Source organism: Mustela nigripes, chromosome 3 (genome assembly GCF_022355385.1).
Source record: "Mustela nigripes isolate SB6536 chromosome 3, MUSNIG.SB6536, whole genome shotgun sequence".
NCBI classification, from domain to species: domain Eukaryota; kingdom Metazoa; phylum Chordata; class Mammalia; order Carnivora; family Mustelidae; genus Mustela; species Mustela nigripes.
Window position 1 is genome coordinate 134,232,932 of NC_081559.1, and position 16,833 is coordinate 134,249,764.

Genomic DNA, 16,833 nt, shown 5'->3' on the forward strand with positions numbered 1-16,833 from the left:
AATTTTAAGGAATAAATGTGGAATGAAATTGAATGTACACTCTCCAGTTAGTAGGTTCAACATATACCTGGACACAAATAGCTGATAAAACTCTGGGTTTTTCCTGAGCAGATGCATGGGTGGACTTCTAGATCCTCAGGGATTCATCATATCTTTTGAAAACTTCTTTTGGGCATCTCATCCATGAGGTTTTCTTTTATTTTTATTTATTTATTTTTTTGTAAACCTTGTTTGCCCCAATTGGTATCACTGCCTCAGGCACCTGCTATGTAAAACTGTTGCCTCTAATTATTTTTGCTAATGTTCTCATTGATTTTTAGAGGAACAGATTTTTGGACATCCCTACACCCACAATTCCAGAAGTGCTTCTCCTCTCCTATTTTTCCTGATTTCATCAGCCTAGTTTTCTCTTTGTTTGAAGAGGAGTATGATATCTTCATAATGGGCTGTAGAACAAGATAATATCTGTTTCTTAAGTCCTAATTTCATGATAAGTTATTAAAACAATTTTGTAGTAAAATAAGTTTTGGGACTTTATACATATCATTGTATTTGAGAATCTCTTGTAAGATATACTAATGATACAACAACTTTTCAAGAGGAGCAAAAAGAGTTCTACACATTTAAATGAATACATCAAGTGTAATTATCATCTTGGCTTAAAAGGAGAGAAATTATTGTCCATTGTTTACTTGAAAACATGCTATACAGTCTTTTCTAGAAGTCACTGGGTGGTTCTGCAGCAAGATCTGCTGGACTTTATATAGTCCAGCATTTTTTGCCTCTTGAGTTCTTTGTGCAGAATGCTTATTTTCTGTTTTCAGAATGCCTATTAACTGCTAGAGGAACAAATGTTCTAGGAGTTAAGGAAGTGCTAATCTAATCCAATCCTCTCAAACTCAATTCTCTTAATTTAATGAAGCTGATTCTCTAAGAGATTATAGGCTTGTTCATGTCACCTAGTTAGTAGCAGATGCCAGGAGTAGAATCAAGAGTTCTTGTCTGGGCCCAGTGATGTTTACTCTTAGTGCTTCATTCTTTATTTATGACTTCTCTTTGTTCCCATTACCACAGGGTGACACGGTTTATGTTGTCACTCTTCAGAGCCAAAGTGCTTGGGGCAGTAAATGGGGCTACAGGACTCCCCTGTGCACTCAGGATGTGATGTGCCTTTTGTTTTCCTTAATCTAACCTCACCTTACTTTTTTCCAGGTAGCCTCCCAAATTTGTATTTGAACAATGCTTGAGGCAATGGTGTTACTGTACCACAGCTGATTATTTTACCAAGCCCAAGACAAGGTACTAACACCCTATCAAAGGAGAGAGAAGAAGAGGATGTGTTACAGGCAGTAGCATATAATAACACAAAGACTGAAATGAGTTAATAGCCAATTGCAGATAGGTGTCAGGGCTTCATGAGACTTGGAACTCAGAGTTTAATATTAGGGTTGTGGCATCAGAAATAGGGATTAGAAATATATACCTCAGGAACTAAGTGAGACGGGACTTCAGTGTTTTGTTCTTATTTAAAGGTCAACTGGATTATCCTACATAGTATGTATGTTTGTAGAGAAAAGACATACACACTTTGGAAACAACCAAGAATAATTAGTAGTAATAATAATAGTAATATAATAAAAATAGAACAAGAGTAACTACAGAGATGAGCTCTAAATGTAAAAAAGACAAAAACTTCTGGCAACCTGTTTCAGGTTATTTTTGAAGACCAAAAGAAATCTTGATGATTTTTAATCTCACTTTTCATATTAAATCTTCTATGAGTGTTCAGAAAATTCTAAAGATTCTCCTAAAAAATTCAGGGCATCTGAACTCACACCAGGCAATATATCCTATAAATTAAGCATTTGCATGTTTGGTATCTGTTTTCTTCATAAATATTTAAGGATTTATCTTCAATCAATAAATATAAATATAAGTTAATAATTACTGTTAATTATCTGTTGCAAGCAAAACAGACTAATGTCAAAATGTAATTTTCCATTATAATAGTGATTATAGAGAATTATTTTGGCTTTCAACAAGTTTTTGCAATTTCTAAAGGCCAAATGCCTCTGAATTATTCATGTGGCATTCTTATTTTGAAATGTTTCCCATGTCTGTGATAAAACCTGATATTATGAATGGTTCAATTGATTTCTAACCTCCTAGAAAAAAATTAAAGGGTAATATTTAATAACATATAGAACTTAATCTCACCAAATAAACTATTCCTAAGTGTAAATGGTAAAATGTGTCAAATTGCTCTGCAATATATAAAGTTACATGCTTCAGAATAGATAGAAAGCTTACCTGCTTTATTTATTGACATTTATATGCAATAATAGTAGTCAGAATATTTCATAACAAGTACCAGAGAGGGCTGTATTTAAACAACAGAACAGTTCTTTTGTGATGCAGAATTCTTTGGATTAGAATCTTGTATGGAGTTGAATTCTTTAAAACCGAAAATGGAGATACATGGTCCAATTTTTGGTTATTTAAAAAAAATCAAAGTTATAAATGAGTAGCACATGTTTTTAATCCTTTTGCCAAACACTTTTTGTTTGTCTTGGAATATTCTTATATTTGCTCTAGGTATAGCCTGAAATGACAAGATATGATCATGAAAACAAGATGAAGAGAAGTCTAGTTCATTCTCTAACCTTGGTAGATTTAGTTTATAGGCAGTCTTATATTAGATGGGATGTATCTTTCACAAATGAGAAGAATGTATTGACTGGCTCCAGGTAAAACCTATTTGTTCTCCATGAATTTTGTTCTGTATATTTTCAGTAACTGTAAGGACTTCAGCATGTTCACACCGGACAAACTGGTTCCATAATTTTATGTGACTTGTTTTGTGACATTGACCTGATTCACCTTCTCAAATTAAACAGACCTGGACATTTGTGTCCCAAACTAGGACTTTTTTAGTTAAGATTCTCCCATATGTCATATCTCCATAGACCAGTTTACCTCCTTAGAATCTCCTTAGAATCATGTTTATGAATCTTAAAATTCAATACACATTAATGAGAAGCTGCTCTGTGTTGGGCTTTATGGCATGGGGTATACATAAAACAGCAACAACAAAAAGGTTATGATCTCTTTTCCCTAGTAAGTTAAAGACAAGTGCATAAGCATTTGTAGCATAAGGTATACTATTTCTTAAGAGGTAAATAGAATGTTAAGGAAGCCAAAGGAAGGAAATATCACATGAAGTTGGCAGTAGGAACATGTAATTGGAGAGATCTTATGAAGAAATGGTGTTTGAACTAAGAGATGGGTAAGCTTTTGAAGTACAAGGATGGACAAGAATGTCATCTGATTAAGAATAACACATGGGCAAGAATACAAACATAGGAAGAGCATTGGTTATGCCCAGGGAACTAACAATTCATACTTTTAGGGAAAAGCACTAGACACAGGGAGTCAGAGAGAAGTAAGTCTGGAAAGATAAGTCATGATGGAACACAGGGGGTGCAAATTATAAGGATAAAAAATGTGAATTGATAAACAGTAGAGAAATCTTTACATAGGGAGGAACTCTGATGACAACATTCATATTCATAGCTTTGGGGTAACATTAACACAAATGATGAGGAAGACCTAGTGTTTGGCCCTTTACATATTTCTTACCTTGATGAGAGGAAAACTAATTTTAAAACTACCTGTGCTTTAGTGCTATTTCAAACAGAAATCATCATCTCCCTAAGACATGCTATTTTTAAAAGACTTATAAAATAAAGTGATGGTATATGTATGCAATGGAATATAACTCAACCATAAAAAAGAATGAAATCTCACCATTTGCAATGATGTGGATGAAGCTGGAGTATATTATGCTAAGTGAAATAAGTCAGAGAATGGCAAATACTGTCTGATTTTACTCGTATGTGGAATTTAAGAAATGAAACAGATGAACATAGGGAGAAAAACAAGAGAGGAAGCAAGCTAGAAGATAGACTCTGAACTATAGAGAACAAACAGGGTTGCTGGAAGGGAAGTGGGGGAGGGGATGGGTTAAAAGGATGATTGGTATTAAGAAGGACATTTGTAATGAACAATGTATGTTGTAGGTAAGTGATGAATCCTAAATTCTACTCTGAAACTAATATTACACTGTGTATTAACTAACTGGAATTTAAATAAAAACTTGAAGTAAAAAAATAAAAATAAATTAAAATGAGTCTCTTGTAGGTAGTAATTAATAAATAAATAAACAGATAAATAAATAGCTCTTTAGAAGTTATGTTCTTTACTAGGCAAAGAAGTCAAACATGGACCACAATACAGCTGAACTTATAGGAGAAGAAATAAATCATTATTGAAGTGCTTTTTAAAACTTTTGTTATTGGGTATCAATAAATATATGTAGTTCAAGCTTATAATTTTAATTCATTAAAACATAATGAATTTTAGAGGTCTCAAAATATGCATGATTTATGTATTTTTATATTACAACCCTTATCAGAAATATAGTTTGCAAATGTTGTCTCCCAGACTTGAGGTTACTTTTTATATTTTGTTTTTTTTTCCCTCTTGCTGTGCAGAAGCTTTTTAGTTTGATACAGTCCTACTTACTTATTCTTGCTTCTGTTTCCTGAGCTTTTGCCATGTCTAAAACATTGCCAAGACCAATGTCAAACAATTTTCCCTATTATCTTTTCCTTTTTTTTTTTTTAAGATTTTATTTATTTGGCACAGAGATCACAAGTAGGCAGAGAGGCAGGCTGAGGGGGAGGGTGGGAAGCAGGCTCCCTGCTGAGCAGAGAGCCCAAAGTGGGGCTCGATCCCAGGACCCTGAGACCATGACCCGAACTGAAGGCAGAGGCTGCTGAGCCACCCAGGTGCCCCTCCCCCTGTTTTCTTCTAAGAGTTTTATAGTTTCTAGTCTCACATTTAAGTTTTTAAAACATTTGAGTTGATTTTTGTGTAAATTGTGAGATAAGGATCTAATTTTGGTTTTTTTTGCATGTGGATACACAGTTTTCCCAGAAATGTTTATTGAAGGGAGTGTCCTTTCCTCACCATGTATTCTTAGCACTCTTATTAAAAACTTCTTGACCTAGGTATCTTCTGGTTTTTGGTGCAATTGTAAATGGGATCTATTGCTTAATTTCTCTTTTTTCTGTCTTCTTGTTGGTGTATAGAAATGCAACTGATTTCTGTGCATTGATTTTATATCCTGATACTTTACTGAATTCCTGTATGAATTCTAGCAGTTTCAGGGTGGAGTCTTTGAGTTTTCCATAGAAATAATCATATCATCTGCAAAGAGTGAGAGTTTGACTTCTTTGTCAATTAGGATGCCTTTTATTTCTTTTTGTTGTCTGATTGCTGAGGCTGGACTTCTAGTACCATGTTGAATAACAGTGGTGATAATGGACATCCCTGCCATGTTCCTGACCTTAGGGTAAAAGCTTTCAGTTTTTTCCCCACTGAGAATGATACTGGTTGTGGGCTTTTCATAGATGGCTTTTATGATATTGAATTATGTACCCTCTATCCCTACACTATGAAGAGTTTTGATTAAAAAAGGATGCTGTACTTCATAGAATGCTTTTTGAGCATCTATTGAGAGTATCATATTGTTCTTGTTCTTTATTTTATTTTATTTTTTTAAAGATTTTATTTATTTATTTGACAGATAGAGATCACAAGTAGGCAGAGAGGCAGGCGGGGGGCGGGGAGAAGCAGGCTCCCTGCTAAGCAGAGAGCCCAATGCGGGACTCGATCCCAGGACCCTGGGATCATGACCTGAGCTGAAGGCAGTGGCTTAACCCACTGAGCCACCCAGGGACCCCGTGTTCTTTCTTTTATTAATGTGTTGTATCACACTGATTGATTTGCGAATGTTGAACCAACCTTGCAGCCCAGGAGTAAATCCCACTTGGTCATGTTGGATAATACTTTTAATGTACTGTTGGATCCTATTGGCTAGTATTTTGGTGAGAATTTTTGTATCCATGTTTATCAAGGATATTGGTCTGTAATTCTTCTTTTTGATGAGGTTTTTGACTGGTTTTGTGATCAAGGTAATGGTGGTTTCTGTGATATATATATATATATATATATATATATATATATTATATATTATAAATTACATGTTACATAAGAATGGAATATTATGCAGCCATTAAAACTCCCCAAATCTTGCCATTCGCAATGACGTGGATGGAACTAGAGGATATTATGCTAAGCTAAATAAGTCAATAAGAGAAAGACAAATTTCATATGATCTCACTGATATGAGGGGTTTGAGAAACAAGACAGAGGATCATAGGGGAAGGGAGGGAAAAATGAAATAAGATGAAACCAGACAGGGAGACAATGTGTAAGAGACTCTTAATCTCAGGAAACAAATTGAGGGTTGCTGGAGTGGAGGGGAGTGGGGAGGATGGGGTGGCTGGGTGATGGACATTGGGGAGGTGCTACGGGGAGTGCTGTGAATTGTGTAAGATGGATGAATCATAGACCTATATCCATAAAACAAATAATACATTATATGTTAAAACAAAACCAAAAACAACTAGCTGACCCTATATGCTTGGGTTTATTTTTGGACTCCCTATACTATTCTGTTGGTCCCTTTTTGTGTCAGTACTATACTGTTGATTATTATCACTTTGTAATATAATTTGAAATTAAGACCTGTGATGCCTCCAGCTCTATTCTTTCACAGGATTACTTTGGCTATTAGGAGTCTTTTGTGGTTCCACAAGAATTTTAGAATTGTTTTTTATTTCTGTGAAAAATCCCTTTGGAATTTCTATAGAGTTTGCATTGACTCTGTATATCATTTTGTATGACCATTTTAGCAATATTAATTCTTCCAATCCATCAGCATAGGGTATCTGTCCATTTATTTCTGCCTTCTTCAATTTCTTTTATTACTGTTTTATAGTTTTAGTGTACAGATATTTCATCTTCTTAAATTTATTCTTAAGTATTTTATTCCTTTGAGGTATTATAAATGGAATTGTTCTTTTTTTTAAAATTTCCTTTTCAGATAGATCAATTTTAGTATACGGAAGTACCGTTGATTTTTGTATGTTGCTTTTGTATTCTGTAACTTTACTAGATTTATTTATTAGTTCTAACAGGTGTGTGTGTGTGTGTGTTTGCATGGAGTCTTTAAGGTTTTCTATATATAAGATTATGCTATCTACAAACAATGATGATTGACTCTTTTCTGATTCAGATGCCTTTTATTTCTTTTTCTTATCTGATTCTTTTTGCTAGCACTTCCTTTACTCTTTTGAATAGAAGTGGCAAGAATGGACATACTTGCTTTATACTGTATCTTAAAGGAAAAACCTTCACTTTTCTCCATTGATTATGATACTATCTGTGGGAGTTTCATAAATGACCACAATTTGGTTGAGGAAATTTCCTTTTATTCTTATGGAGAATTTTTGTTAAACCTTATATCTGATACGGGATTTGATAGCCAAAATATATAACAAACACATATAATTCAATAACAAAAACAATAAGAAAACCCAAATAATCCAATTAAAATATGGACAAATAAACTTAATAGACATTTTCCACAGAAGAAATACAAATGGCCAATAGGTACACAAAGATGTGCTCAGCTTCACTAATTATCAGGGAAATACAAACAAAACCATAGTGAGATATAACCTCACACTTTTTAGAATGGCTTTAATCAGAAAGATAAGAGTTTGTGAAGATGTGGAAAAAAAAGAACCCTGTATACTATTGGTAGGAATGTAAATTGGTTTACCCATTATGGAAAACAGTATGACTCAAAAAAGTAAAAATAAGACTTCCATATGCTCCAGCAAGCCCTTTTCTGGATATACGTTCTAAGGAAATGAAAGCATTAGGTCTCATTCCCGACCTAAGAAGGAAAGCTTTCAATTTTGCATCATGATGTATGATATTTGCTATAGGGGTGTGTGTGTGTGTGTGTGTGTGTGTGTGTGTGTACACTTTTTTTAGGTTAAGAAAAATTTCTTCTATTCTGAATCCATTGAGCTTTTTTTTTTTTTTAAATCATGAATGAATGTCAAAATTTAGCAAACATTTCAATCAATTTTTAAACATTTTCTCACTTATGTTAGTATGGTTAATTTCATGAGTTAGGTTTTGAAAATTAAGCTGGTATTATCTTTTGTAATAAATCTAACTTGATAAGGATGTTGGTAAAAGTTTGATTAGGATTTTTATATCTATATTAATAATTCAGTTGGCTTATTTGGGCTTATTTGGGCAAAAGATTTCCCTTTTTATGCATTCTAATCAACATTAGCTAGCATCATAAAATGTGTTGGGGAGTATTTCCTGATGGATTCTCTGGAAGTGTTTGTGTAACACTGAATTACTTTTTTAATGATTAGAGGAATTCAGTAGTGGAGCTATATGACTTCAAAATTTCTTCGTTTGAAGAAATTTTAACTATGAATTTAATTTCTTTAGTAACTCTGTGACTACTCAGATTTTCTATTTTCTCTTATGACAATTTTGGTAAGCTTAATTTTTCCAGAGATTTGCACATTTCATTAGAATTTTTGAATTCATTTTTACAAAGTATTGGAAATATACTCTTATAACGTTTAGAAAAATGTGTTCCAGTTCCTTAGTGATGTCTCTTTTTTTAATTAACTGATTTATTTTGTTGATTATGTTGTCACAGGCTGTAGATTCAAGGTCAAAAGACATGTTCTAGCAAATGATGGGAAAAATGTAAAAGACTTTGGGGATTATGTTTTAAAATTACCATGGCCAGCAATTAACCCATATTGAACATTACAACTGTATGAAAAATATGCCCTACTTCCATTTTCCATTTGTTTGTTTCTGTGTATCATCGTGGATGTTTTATTCTGATCTATGCTCAAGTTAATTATTTCTCTCTTCAGTGCTATCAGATCTGCTGCTTAACACATATGCTTATTTTCAAATTTCAGATACTGTATTTATTTTAACATTTTTATTGATTTATTTATAATTTCTAGTTCTTTCCAAAAACTCTAAATATTGTTTTTCATTTCTTATTATCCATACTTATTTTGAAATCTGGGTTTAAGTCCATTATTTGATTCCTTGTGAGTCTTTCTCCTCTCTGTCATTTTTTTCTTGATTTTTGATCACATGATGTTGTCACCATGTTTATTTATTTTGGATTAGGTATAATTGTATATGAAAAATTGCAAAGATAATTTGTGGCCCAGAATTATGTTATCTTCTTCCAGATAGGATTTTACTTTGTTTCTGGGGTACTGGCAATCTTAGATTATTTGAATTCAACACAAAGTTGAGAAGATTTTAAGTAGGCTTTATTCATTGAAAGGGTGCTTTATTCTGTTTCGCTCTTATTCTTATAGTGTGGCCCTTCAGAGTAGCAACCCCAAACCTAGGAAATTAATCTGCATCATCTTCCTCAGTAATCCTGGATCCCCAGTTTTTGTCCTCCCTCCCTAGGAATCTTTTGCAAGTTGTCAGCCTTTAAGGATTTTCTTCCATAATGGATGGATACCTTTAGAGGAACATATCCCCAAATTCCATGCTCATTTCTGTTTATTTTCTTATTCTCCCCAATATTGACCATTTAATACCTTATTATTTTGATGGATCCCTGATGCTTTAGCTGAATAACTTACCCAACCAAACTTGGATATTAAATTTCTTACTTCAATGTATTTCAGTAAATGTGGGCAAAATCGGAACATTTTCAGATAATTGCATTTAGTTTCCAAAAACTAAGAAAACATTTCTTCTTCATTGCTTTAATTTGTGCCATAGTGCCAGACACATAGTATATGCTTGCTAAATATTAGTAAATTCTAAGTTTTGGCTAAGCATATGTCATATAAAATGGTTTCTCTTTGAGCAGAAAGAAAGAAAGAGGACATTTTATTTTCTAAACCACGGAACTTGTCTCTTGCTTCTTATTAGGTTTTCTACTTACCTTTACTGATTTTTTTTAAAATGACATTATTTGTTCCCAAACACTTGCACGTTCTTACTGTGACTGACTAATGGACTCACTTTTTTATTGTGAGCATACACATGTGTGATTTAATTATCTCAGTGGAAGGCTACTTTTCTCTTTCTAGATGTTATGATGGAGTGGGAAAAAAATAAGGAGTTGGAAGACCATAAGGTCTTTCTCCATCCCTGTGCTCCCCAGGCTAGTAAATTGCAGAGAATGGGTTGATACACAGGTTCATCTACAATTGCTTGGTTCTCAGAAATTGACTATCAGAGGTACATTAACTTCTTGGGAATAAAAGAGAATGCTTTCCTTTAAGATTCTGTGCCAGATAATTTTTGCTATTTACTTGCTAAACAGAAATAATCTGTCTTGACTTGTGAAGCTACAGTTCCTTTTTCTGATTTTCTTAATTTTCTATGGCTTTTGCATTCAGCTTGATGCTTCTAAAATGACTTGGCACTAGCAGAGAAGAGAAGGATTTTATAGTCCTACCTTGGGGCCAAAGGAGTAACCTCTCCCATGGCTGGTTCATGGATGGTATGAATATCTTATGCATTGTTCTTATGTATTCTCCCAGGCTGGAAGATTTCATCTCATTTCTACTCACTGGGGTTCTTGCAGCCATACCATCGTTGATCCCAACCTACCCTATTATTTCACTCTCTTCTTTCCTCTTATTTCAAACTTAAGTTCTTATCTACCTCACACTAAAGGAAAAAAAAAAATCAAAGAAGAAACTCTTTCCTCCAGATGATGTTATATTTCCGCTGTCTGAGCTAGACTGAAAGTTGACCGGCATAGTCTTCTAAAAGGTGGAATAAAAGCCGAAATATATTTGTTACTAGGATCTGACAGGAAATCCTGGCCTGAAGATAGGCATTGTAGCTGAAGAAACTAGTTGTGTAGGCATAATAAAGAAGGCATATAAAGATAGAAGAGGAGTTCTAAGCACAGAACCTCAAAAATGTGGCATAATAAATCTTTTCACTGAGACAGTTGGTATATTCTCTAATGGATATATGATTTGATAATGAATTAGAAAAAATTGTCACATAGGCTAACATAAAATAGAATTATAAAGTCTATTTGAGTAATTAGAATTTTATCATTCTGTTTCTCCTTAAAGCCTACTATGAGTCATTTACATTTTAAGGCTTATATAGAAACACATGTATCTTCAAAAGAAGAGAAAATGGGAGAGAACTTATTAAATTTTTGATGGTATATGCTATGTAGTATTTCGTTTAATCCTAACAACTTAATATATAGATGATATTACTCTGGTTTTATAAACTCAGATCTGTTAAATATCCTTTCCCAAGGATACACAATTAATAAGTGCAGTCTACATTCTAGCTCAGTCCAAGGCCATATGTTCTACTCTAAGAATGTCATTCCATCTCTATAAGCTAAAAATAGGAGGGGGAGGGAGAATGTGTATATAGATAGTATCAAGAGAGGAATTATTTCACTGAGTGCAGGTTTGTATCATAAAGAAAACACTATAGAGCATGAAAATAAGAAAAAGTGACATATAAAGAAACATGCAGTAATACATTTGGTAGAAAAATCTGCTTTTAATATAAACTTCAACTTGATTTAGTTAAATTTACACTATGTTCCAAATTGTTATCTACATACAAAGTCATCCAGAAAATTAAGGGAGGCATACATGATAAACATTAAAAATTAAAGCTTTGACAGAATAAAATAAATAACATTTAGTAATTACACTAAGCATGTTTTAAATCCCATAGTTAGATATTAAAAATACAACAACTGTTCAAAGCAGGCTGCCAAATTTCTTCAAAATGAGTTGTTATGAAATGTTGACTAAATATACCAAAACTATATATCAACTTCAGTATAATTAAACATTCTTCAGACCAACAACATGGCTTTCCTTATATTCTTAACATATGTTATATGTGACTTTCTCCTTCATATTAGGACAAAAGGATTATCCATTTGTTAACATTTAAAATAATTTTCAGAAAGTTTCTACTAGTCATTCAAGACTTCACAATTCATAAGTTGCTTCCACATATTTAATCTCCAAAATTAACCTATTAGGGAATATTTATTCTTAATGCTCCTGTTTGACATTGTAAGTATTCAACACATTTATTTAATAAATATTTATATATTCACCATTGATTATTTAATAAATATTTACTGAATGAATTGAATGAATGAAGTTCATTTAGTTCATATTGTTTAAGTGACCTTTGAAGGTGACTTGAGAAATGGCCAAGGCTGAGTCTCTACCTTCTGATTATTCAGGGAGGCTACAATGTCTAGAAACATACACATAAATATGTAATAAGTAGTTTATCAGTCTACACAACAAAACATGATATGTTCAATGACATTTCATATGTTCTGGGTGTTCTTCCTCTGTTGTAATGATAATTTAATCAGAGTTGCAATGAACATAGAGCATTAATGCAGCATTTAAATCTATCCCTACATATGCATTTGTGATCACTGCCTCAGGTGATTTGTGTTGCTGTTTTTCACTGAATATATCTGTACCTATAGCATTCAAGAAGAAAGTAAGCAGGTTCTAATCTGCAAACAAAAATATTACCTTTATTTCTAGACTTTATGACTACTCTCTCATTTGCTTTTTCTTCCCGCAACCAAAGGCACTTCATTTCTTAATCCCCTTAAGTAATAATGGGCCATCCCTAGTGTAAGCAGTCCTGCTTCACAGAGGGAAACAGTGTAAGGCTGGACACGTATATCAGCTGCCACACAAGAGCGAGTATTATGCCAAAGTTCAATTCAGAAACTTGAGATCAGTTAATTTTGTCTTTTATTTCTATTATCTTTGGCCACTTTGCCTTGCCCCACTGACCCTATCAAAATAAAGTCTCTTCATATGTTTGTTTTCTTAAGCACTGTGGCTATATTTCCCAGATCTTTCCACTGTGCCCTATGGAACTGGAATTTTATTTGCAAACTGATTGTCCACCAGTGCTATTCAAAGAACACTCTTCATGCACCCTCCCTTTCTTTTACCTTATTTGAAATGGTTCCTAGAAAATACTGCTACCCTTATAACCTTTAGCAGGAGAAGCTGCTCCTTCTTCCGTTTCCTTTTTTTTTTTTTAAGATTTTATTTATTTATTTGTCAGAGAGAGAGAGAGAGAGAGAGAGAGAGCACACAAACTGGGGGCATGACAGGCAGAGGGAGAAGCAGCTTCCCCCATGAGCAAGGAGCCCAATGAGGGGCTGGATCCCAGGACCCTGGAATCATGACCTGAGCCAAAGGCAGATGCCCAACTGACTGAACCACCCAGGCATCCCTGCTCCCTCTTTCAGTTGCCAGATGTCAAGTATCATGAAGTAGCATTAACATTCTACTTGAAATTCTCCTCCTCTTTTGGTTCACCCATTTGTCTGGCTGTCCTGTTTCTTTCCTTGTCATGATAATCTTACTGATCACTCCTAATCTTTTGTGTGGGGTTTTTACATTTGATTCATTGCTTTTGTCTCTGCCCCAATCTTACCATTAGGAAAACTTAATTGCTACTTGGGAGACTTATCCAGTTGCTCTACTATTACAATTTTTTGGCCCTCTCAAATGTAGTGATCATCTAAGGTAATTTTTTTTTTTTTTTGGTCAAATGTGGAATAGCATCCAATTCTAAAATCTTAGATTACTGTAATACATTCTCTGTAACAAACCTCCTGCCCTTGAGATGACCTATTTCCTACTAAACTTACACTTCCATCGGGTTTTGTACCTAGAAACCTCACTACTTTTTCTTCAAGTATATCCAACCACAGCTGGCCTCATCCTTCACCAAAAGTCCATGTTACACAGAGCAGTGATACACAAAGTGTGGTCTACAAACCAGCCTCACAAGCATTAGCATCAGGATCTCTTTGGAAATGGAAAGAAACACAATTTCCTTGGATCCCTCTCCATAACCGCTAAGTCAGAAACTCTAATAGTGAAGTCTGGGCAACCTGTGTTTTACAAAACCCTCTAGATGATTCTAATACACTTAAAATTTGAGAGCCACTAATGTGGAGCATTAACTCAATTGCTCTCTTGCAAGCATCTTTAATATCTTTGGATAGTAAAAAAACATTTAAATATGAATGCATCATTATTTCATTCAAAACCCTTCCATGTGTAAGATTTCTAAAGGTTTATCAAGTTCTCCATCCATACAATCATCATTCAGTCCAAATTTTTTTGTAGTTCCTATTTATCGAAATTTGAATACTATAAAATTATCAAATATACTTAATGATTCTTGCAAAGGTGTTTCCCATTTAACCACCCTCTGAGGGGCATACTGAGCAAACTTGTACAGAGTCATGTATATAAGAATGGGTGGAATCAGAATTTGAACTCAGGTCTGAGTACAAAACCCACACTTTTTCAAATTTTGTTGCTGAATTATGTGAAACAGCATTTGCACTGATATGTGTCTTAGACTCTAGTTGAAAAAGAATTTACCAATGGATCACTACAGATTTTTTAAAAATGAGCTATATGAAAATCTAATATCAAATAACTTTGATAAATATCGTTACAGTTTTATTTAGTACATTTATTTAACTTTGATAAATACCAAGTTACATAAGACTTCTAAGAGCCTTTATTTAATATGCTTGTGTGTATGTTGATTCTGCAAAAAGCAGATATAGTGTGTTGCTGTCCAAAATTATTTTTTAAGATTTTATTTATTTATTTATTTGATGGAGAGAGAGAGTGAGAGGGAAAACAAGCAGGGAGAGGAGCAAGGAGCCGGATGCCACACTTGATCCCAGCACCCTTGGATCATGACCTGAGCTGAAGGCAGACACTTAACCAACTGAACCACTCAAGCATCCCTGTCCAAAATTCTTTGACCAAGGAGCCTTTTTTTGTGAATCAATCATATTAACACCATGCAGGACTAGAATGCCTAGATCTGCTTTGGAGGACTTGGACTTAAATCTATTTTCCTTCTCTTCAAGATATGTGGAATTGCTTATCTCCCTTGATCTCTTTAGTTCTGCTTTTATCCTCCACTCTACTTTGCCATTCTTTTAACCTAGAATATTGCTGTCTCTTTGTCTCACTGTTCTTCTGCCTCAGGGATGCATTCAGAGGAATTACATTTAGCATGTAATGTTACATGCCAGGCATTATGAATAAAATATCTATGTATTTATATGTACTACTTTTATAGATACCATAATAATTTAGTGATGATGACATGAAATTGCAAATAGGATAGCATCACCATTCTGTGATGTATATATATCCAATCCTGATTAGGTTGTGTTAGGGTAGCCACCTGAACTGTGTTACTTTCTTTCCTAACCCATGCTGGACATAAGAATTATGAATATGATTCGTGTGAGGTCTTCTTAAAGTCCACATATATATTCATAACACCAGTTGGAGGGCATTTTGCCTATATTTTATCTAAAATTCAGCAGAGATTTGAATTGAAAATGATTGCAGTATGGATAAGGATATACACACTATTAAGCAGTTAACTTATATGTAATTCCAGCTCACTATATACTCTAAGTGTAGTTTTTTTATATTAATTTCAATTAATCTGCTAAGGTATTATGTTTAATAGATTTCTTTTTTCCTGGTCCAGCATATTATCTCTTTTTCTTTCACTGCGCAGGTTCTGCTGATCTTCTCCTTTGTGTTCCATGCTCTTCTTGTCCTACCCTGGTCTACTCTGGTATGTTTGCTCAGGGCATTTAATATCAATGTCAGGTAATTATGGGTACTATCCACAACTGCTCCAAGTTCAGATTTTTTTAAAGCATAGTTCACATGATCTCTAGCAAGAAACAGAGTTCCCTCCTATTCTGCATAATGTTTCCTTTCTCTTTTTGTTATGTTCTATGGATCTCAGGCTTCTCATTGAGTCTGTATTCTCCCATGCTGAGGAAGTGGGGTGGGAATTTAAATCCCTTCCCCTTGTCAGGAAAATCACTTTTAGGTAGAACTGAGATGAAGACATATTCCCCCAATGTGTGAAGATCATGGACTTTATGACACCATTAAATGTATCTTAGAGATACAGAATCCCAGAACAATTTTACATCCATGGACATGAGACTAATATAAACTGGATATATAATATAAATAATTCATAGTTTCTTCTCCCAAGTGTGTTACAGAGAGAAGCAAAAGGTTGAGTCTGTCCTTAGCACTCAGAGAATCACAGAATTATCAAAATTAGAAAGAATTTTAGAACCTCTACTTCTCTTCTGATCTAATGTTGATTACTTCTCTACTGTGCCCCTACAAAATAGACATTCAATCTTTTTTTTTTTTTTTTTTTTTTTTTTTTTTTTAAAGATTTTATTTATTTATTTGACAGAGAGAGATCACAAGCAGGCAGAGAGGCAGGCAGAGAGAGAGGAGGAAGCAGGCTCCCTGCTGAGCAGAGAGCCCGACGTGGGACTCGATCCCAGCACCCTGAGATCATGACCTGAGCCGAAGGCAGCGGCTTAACCCACTGAGCCACCCAGGCGCCCTAGACATTCAATCTTACATCAATATCTTGAGTAGTGGAAAATACACTACCTCCTATGGTTGTTCATTAACCTAATAATTCTATATTAACAAATCACCTAAAGAAATAATTTCTGCAATGCCTCTACTGTGTTGTTTCCAGAATATTATGTTCATTGCACATGTTTTATAATAAAACAAAAAAGTTTTATATTAAAACATGGAAAACATGTGAAAAGCTGTAAGCAAGCCAATGACCAATAAAAGAGAATTGATTTAAAAAGTGTAGCATCTATATAATGGAATACTGTACATCTTATGAAGGATGAGATTTATATTCACTGGATAAATACATGTATTTATACTGATAGTAACT

General features: G+C 34.0%; 1 protein-coding gene across 1 annotated transcript in view; it reads left to right on the forward strand.

Moving 5' to 3' along the window:
- Positions 1-15,698, forward strand: part of LOC132014557 (uncharacterized protein C8orf34-like) — an 80,766-nt gene extending 65,068 nt beyond the window's left edge. Inside the window, exon 5 of the mRNA XM_059395514.1 lies at positions 15,616-15,698. Within this exon, the coding sequence (XP_059251497.1) occupies positions 15,616-15,698 (83 nt within the window). The remainder of the gene's footprint in view (positions 1-15,615) is intronic.
- The last annotated feature ends 1,135 nt before the right edge of the window (positions 15,699-16,833 follow it).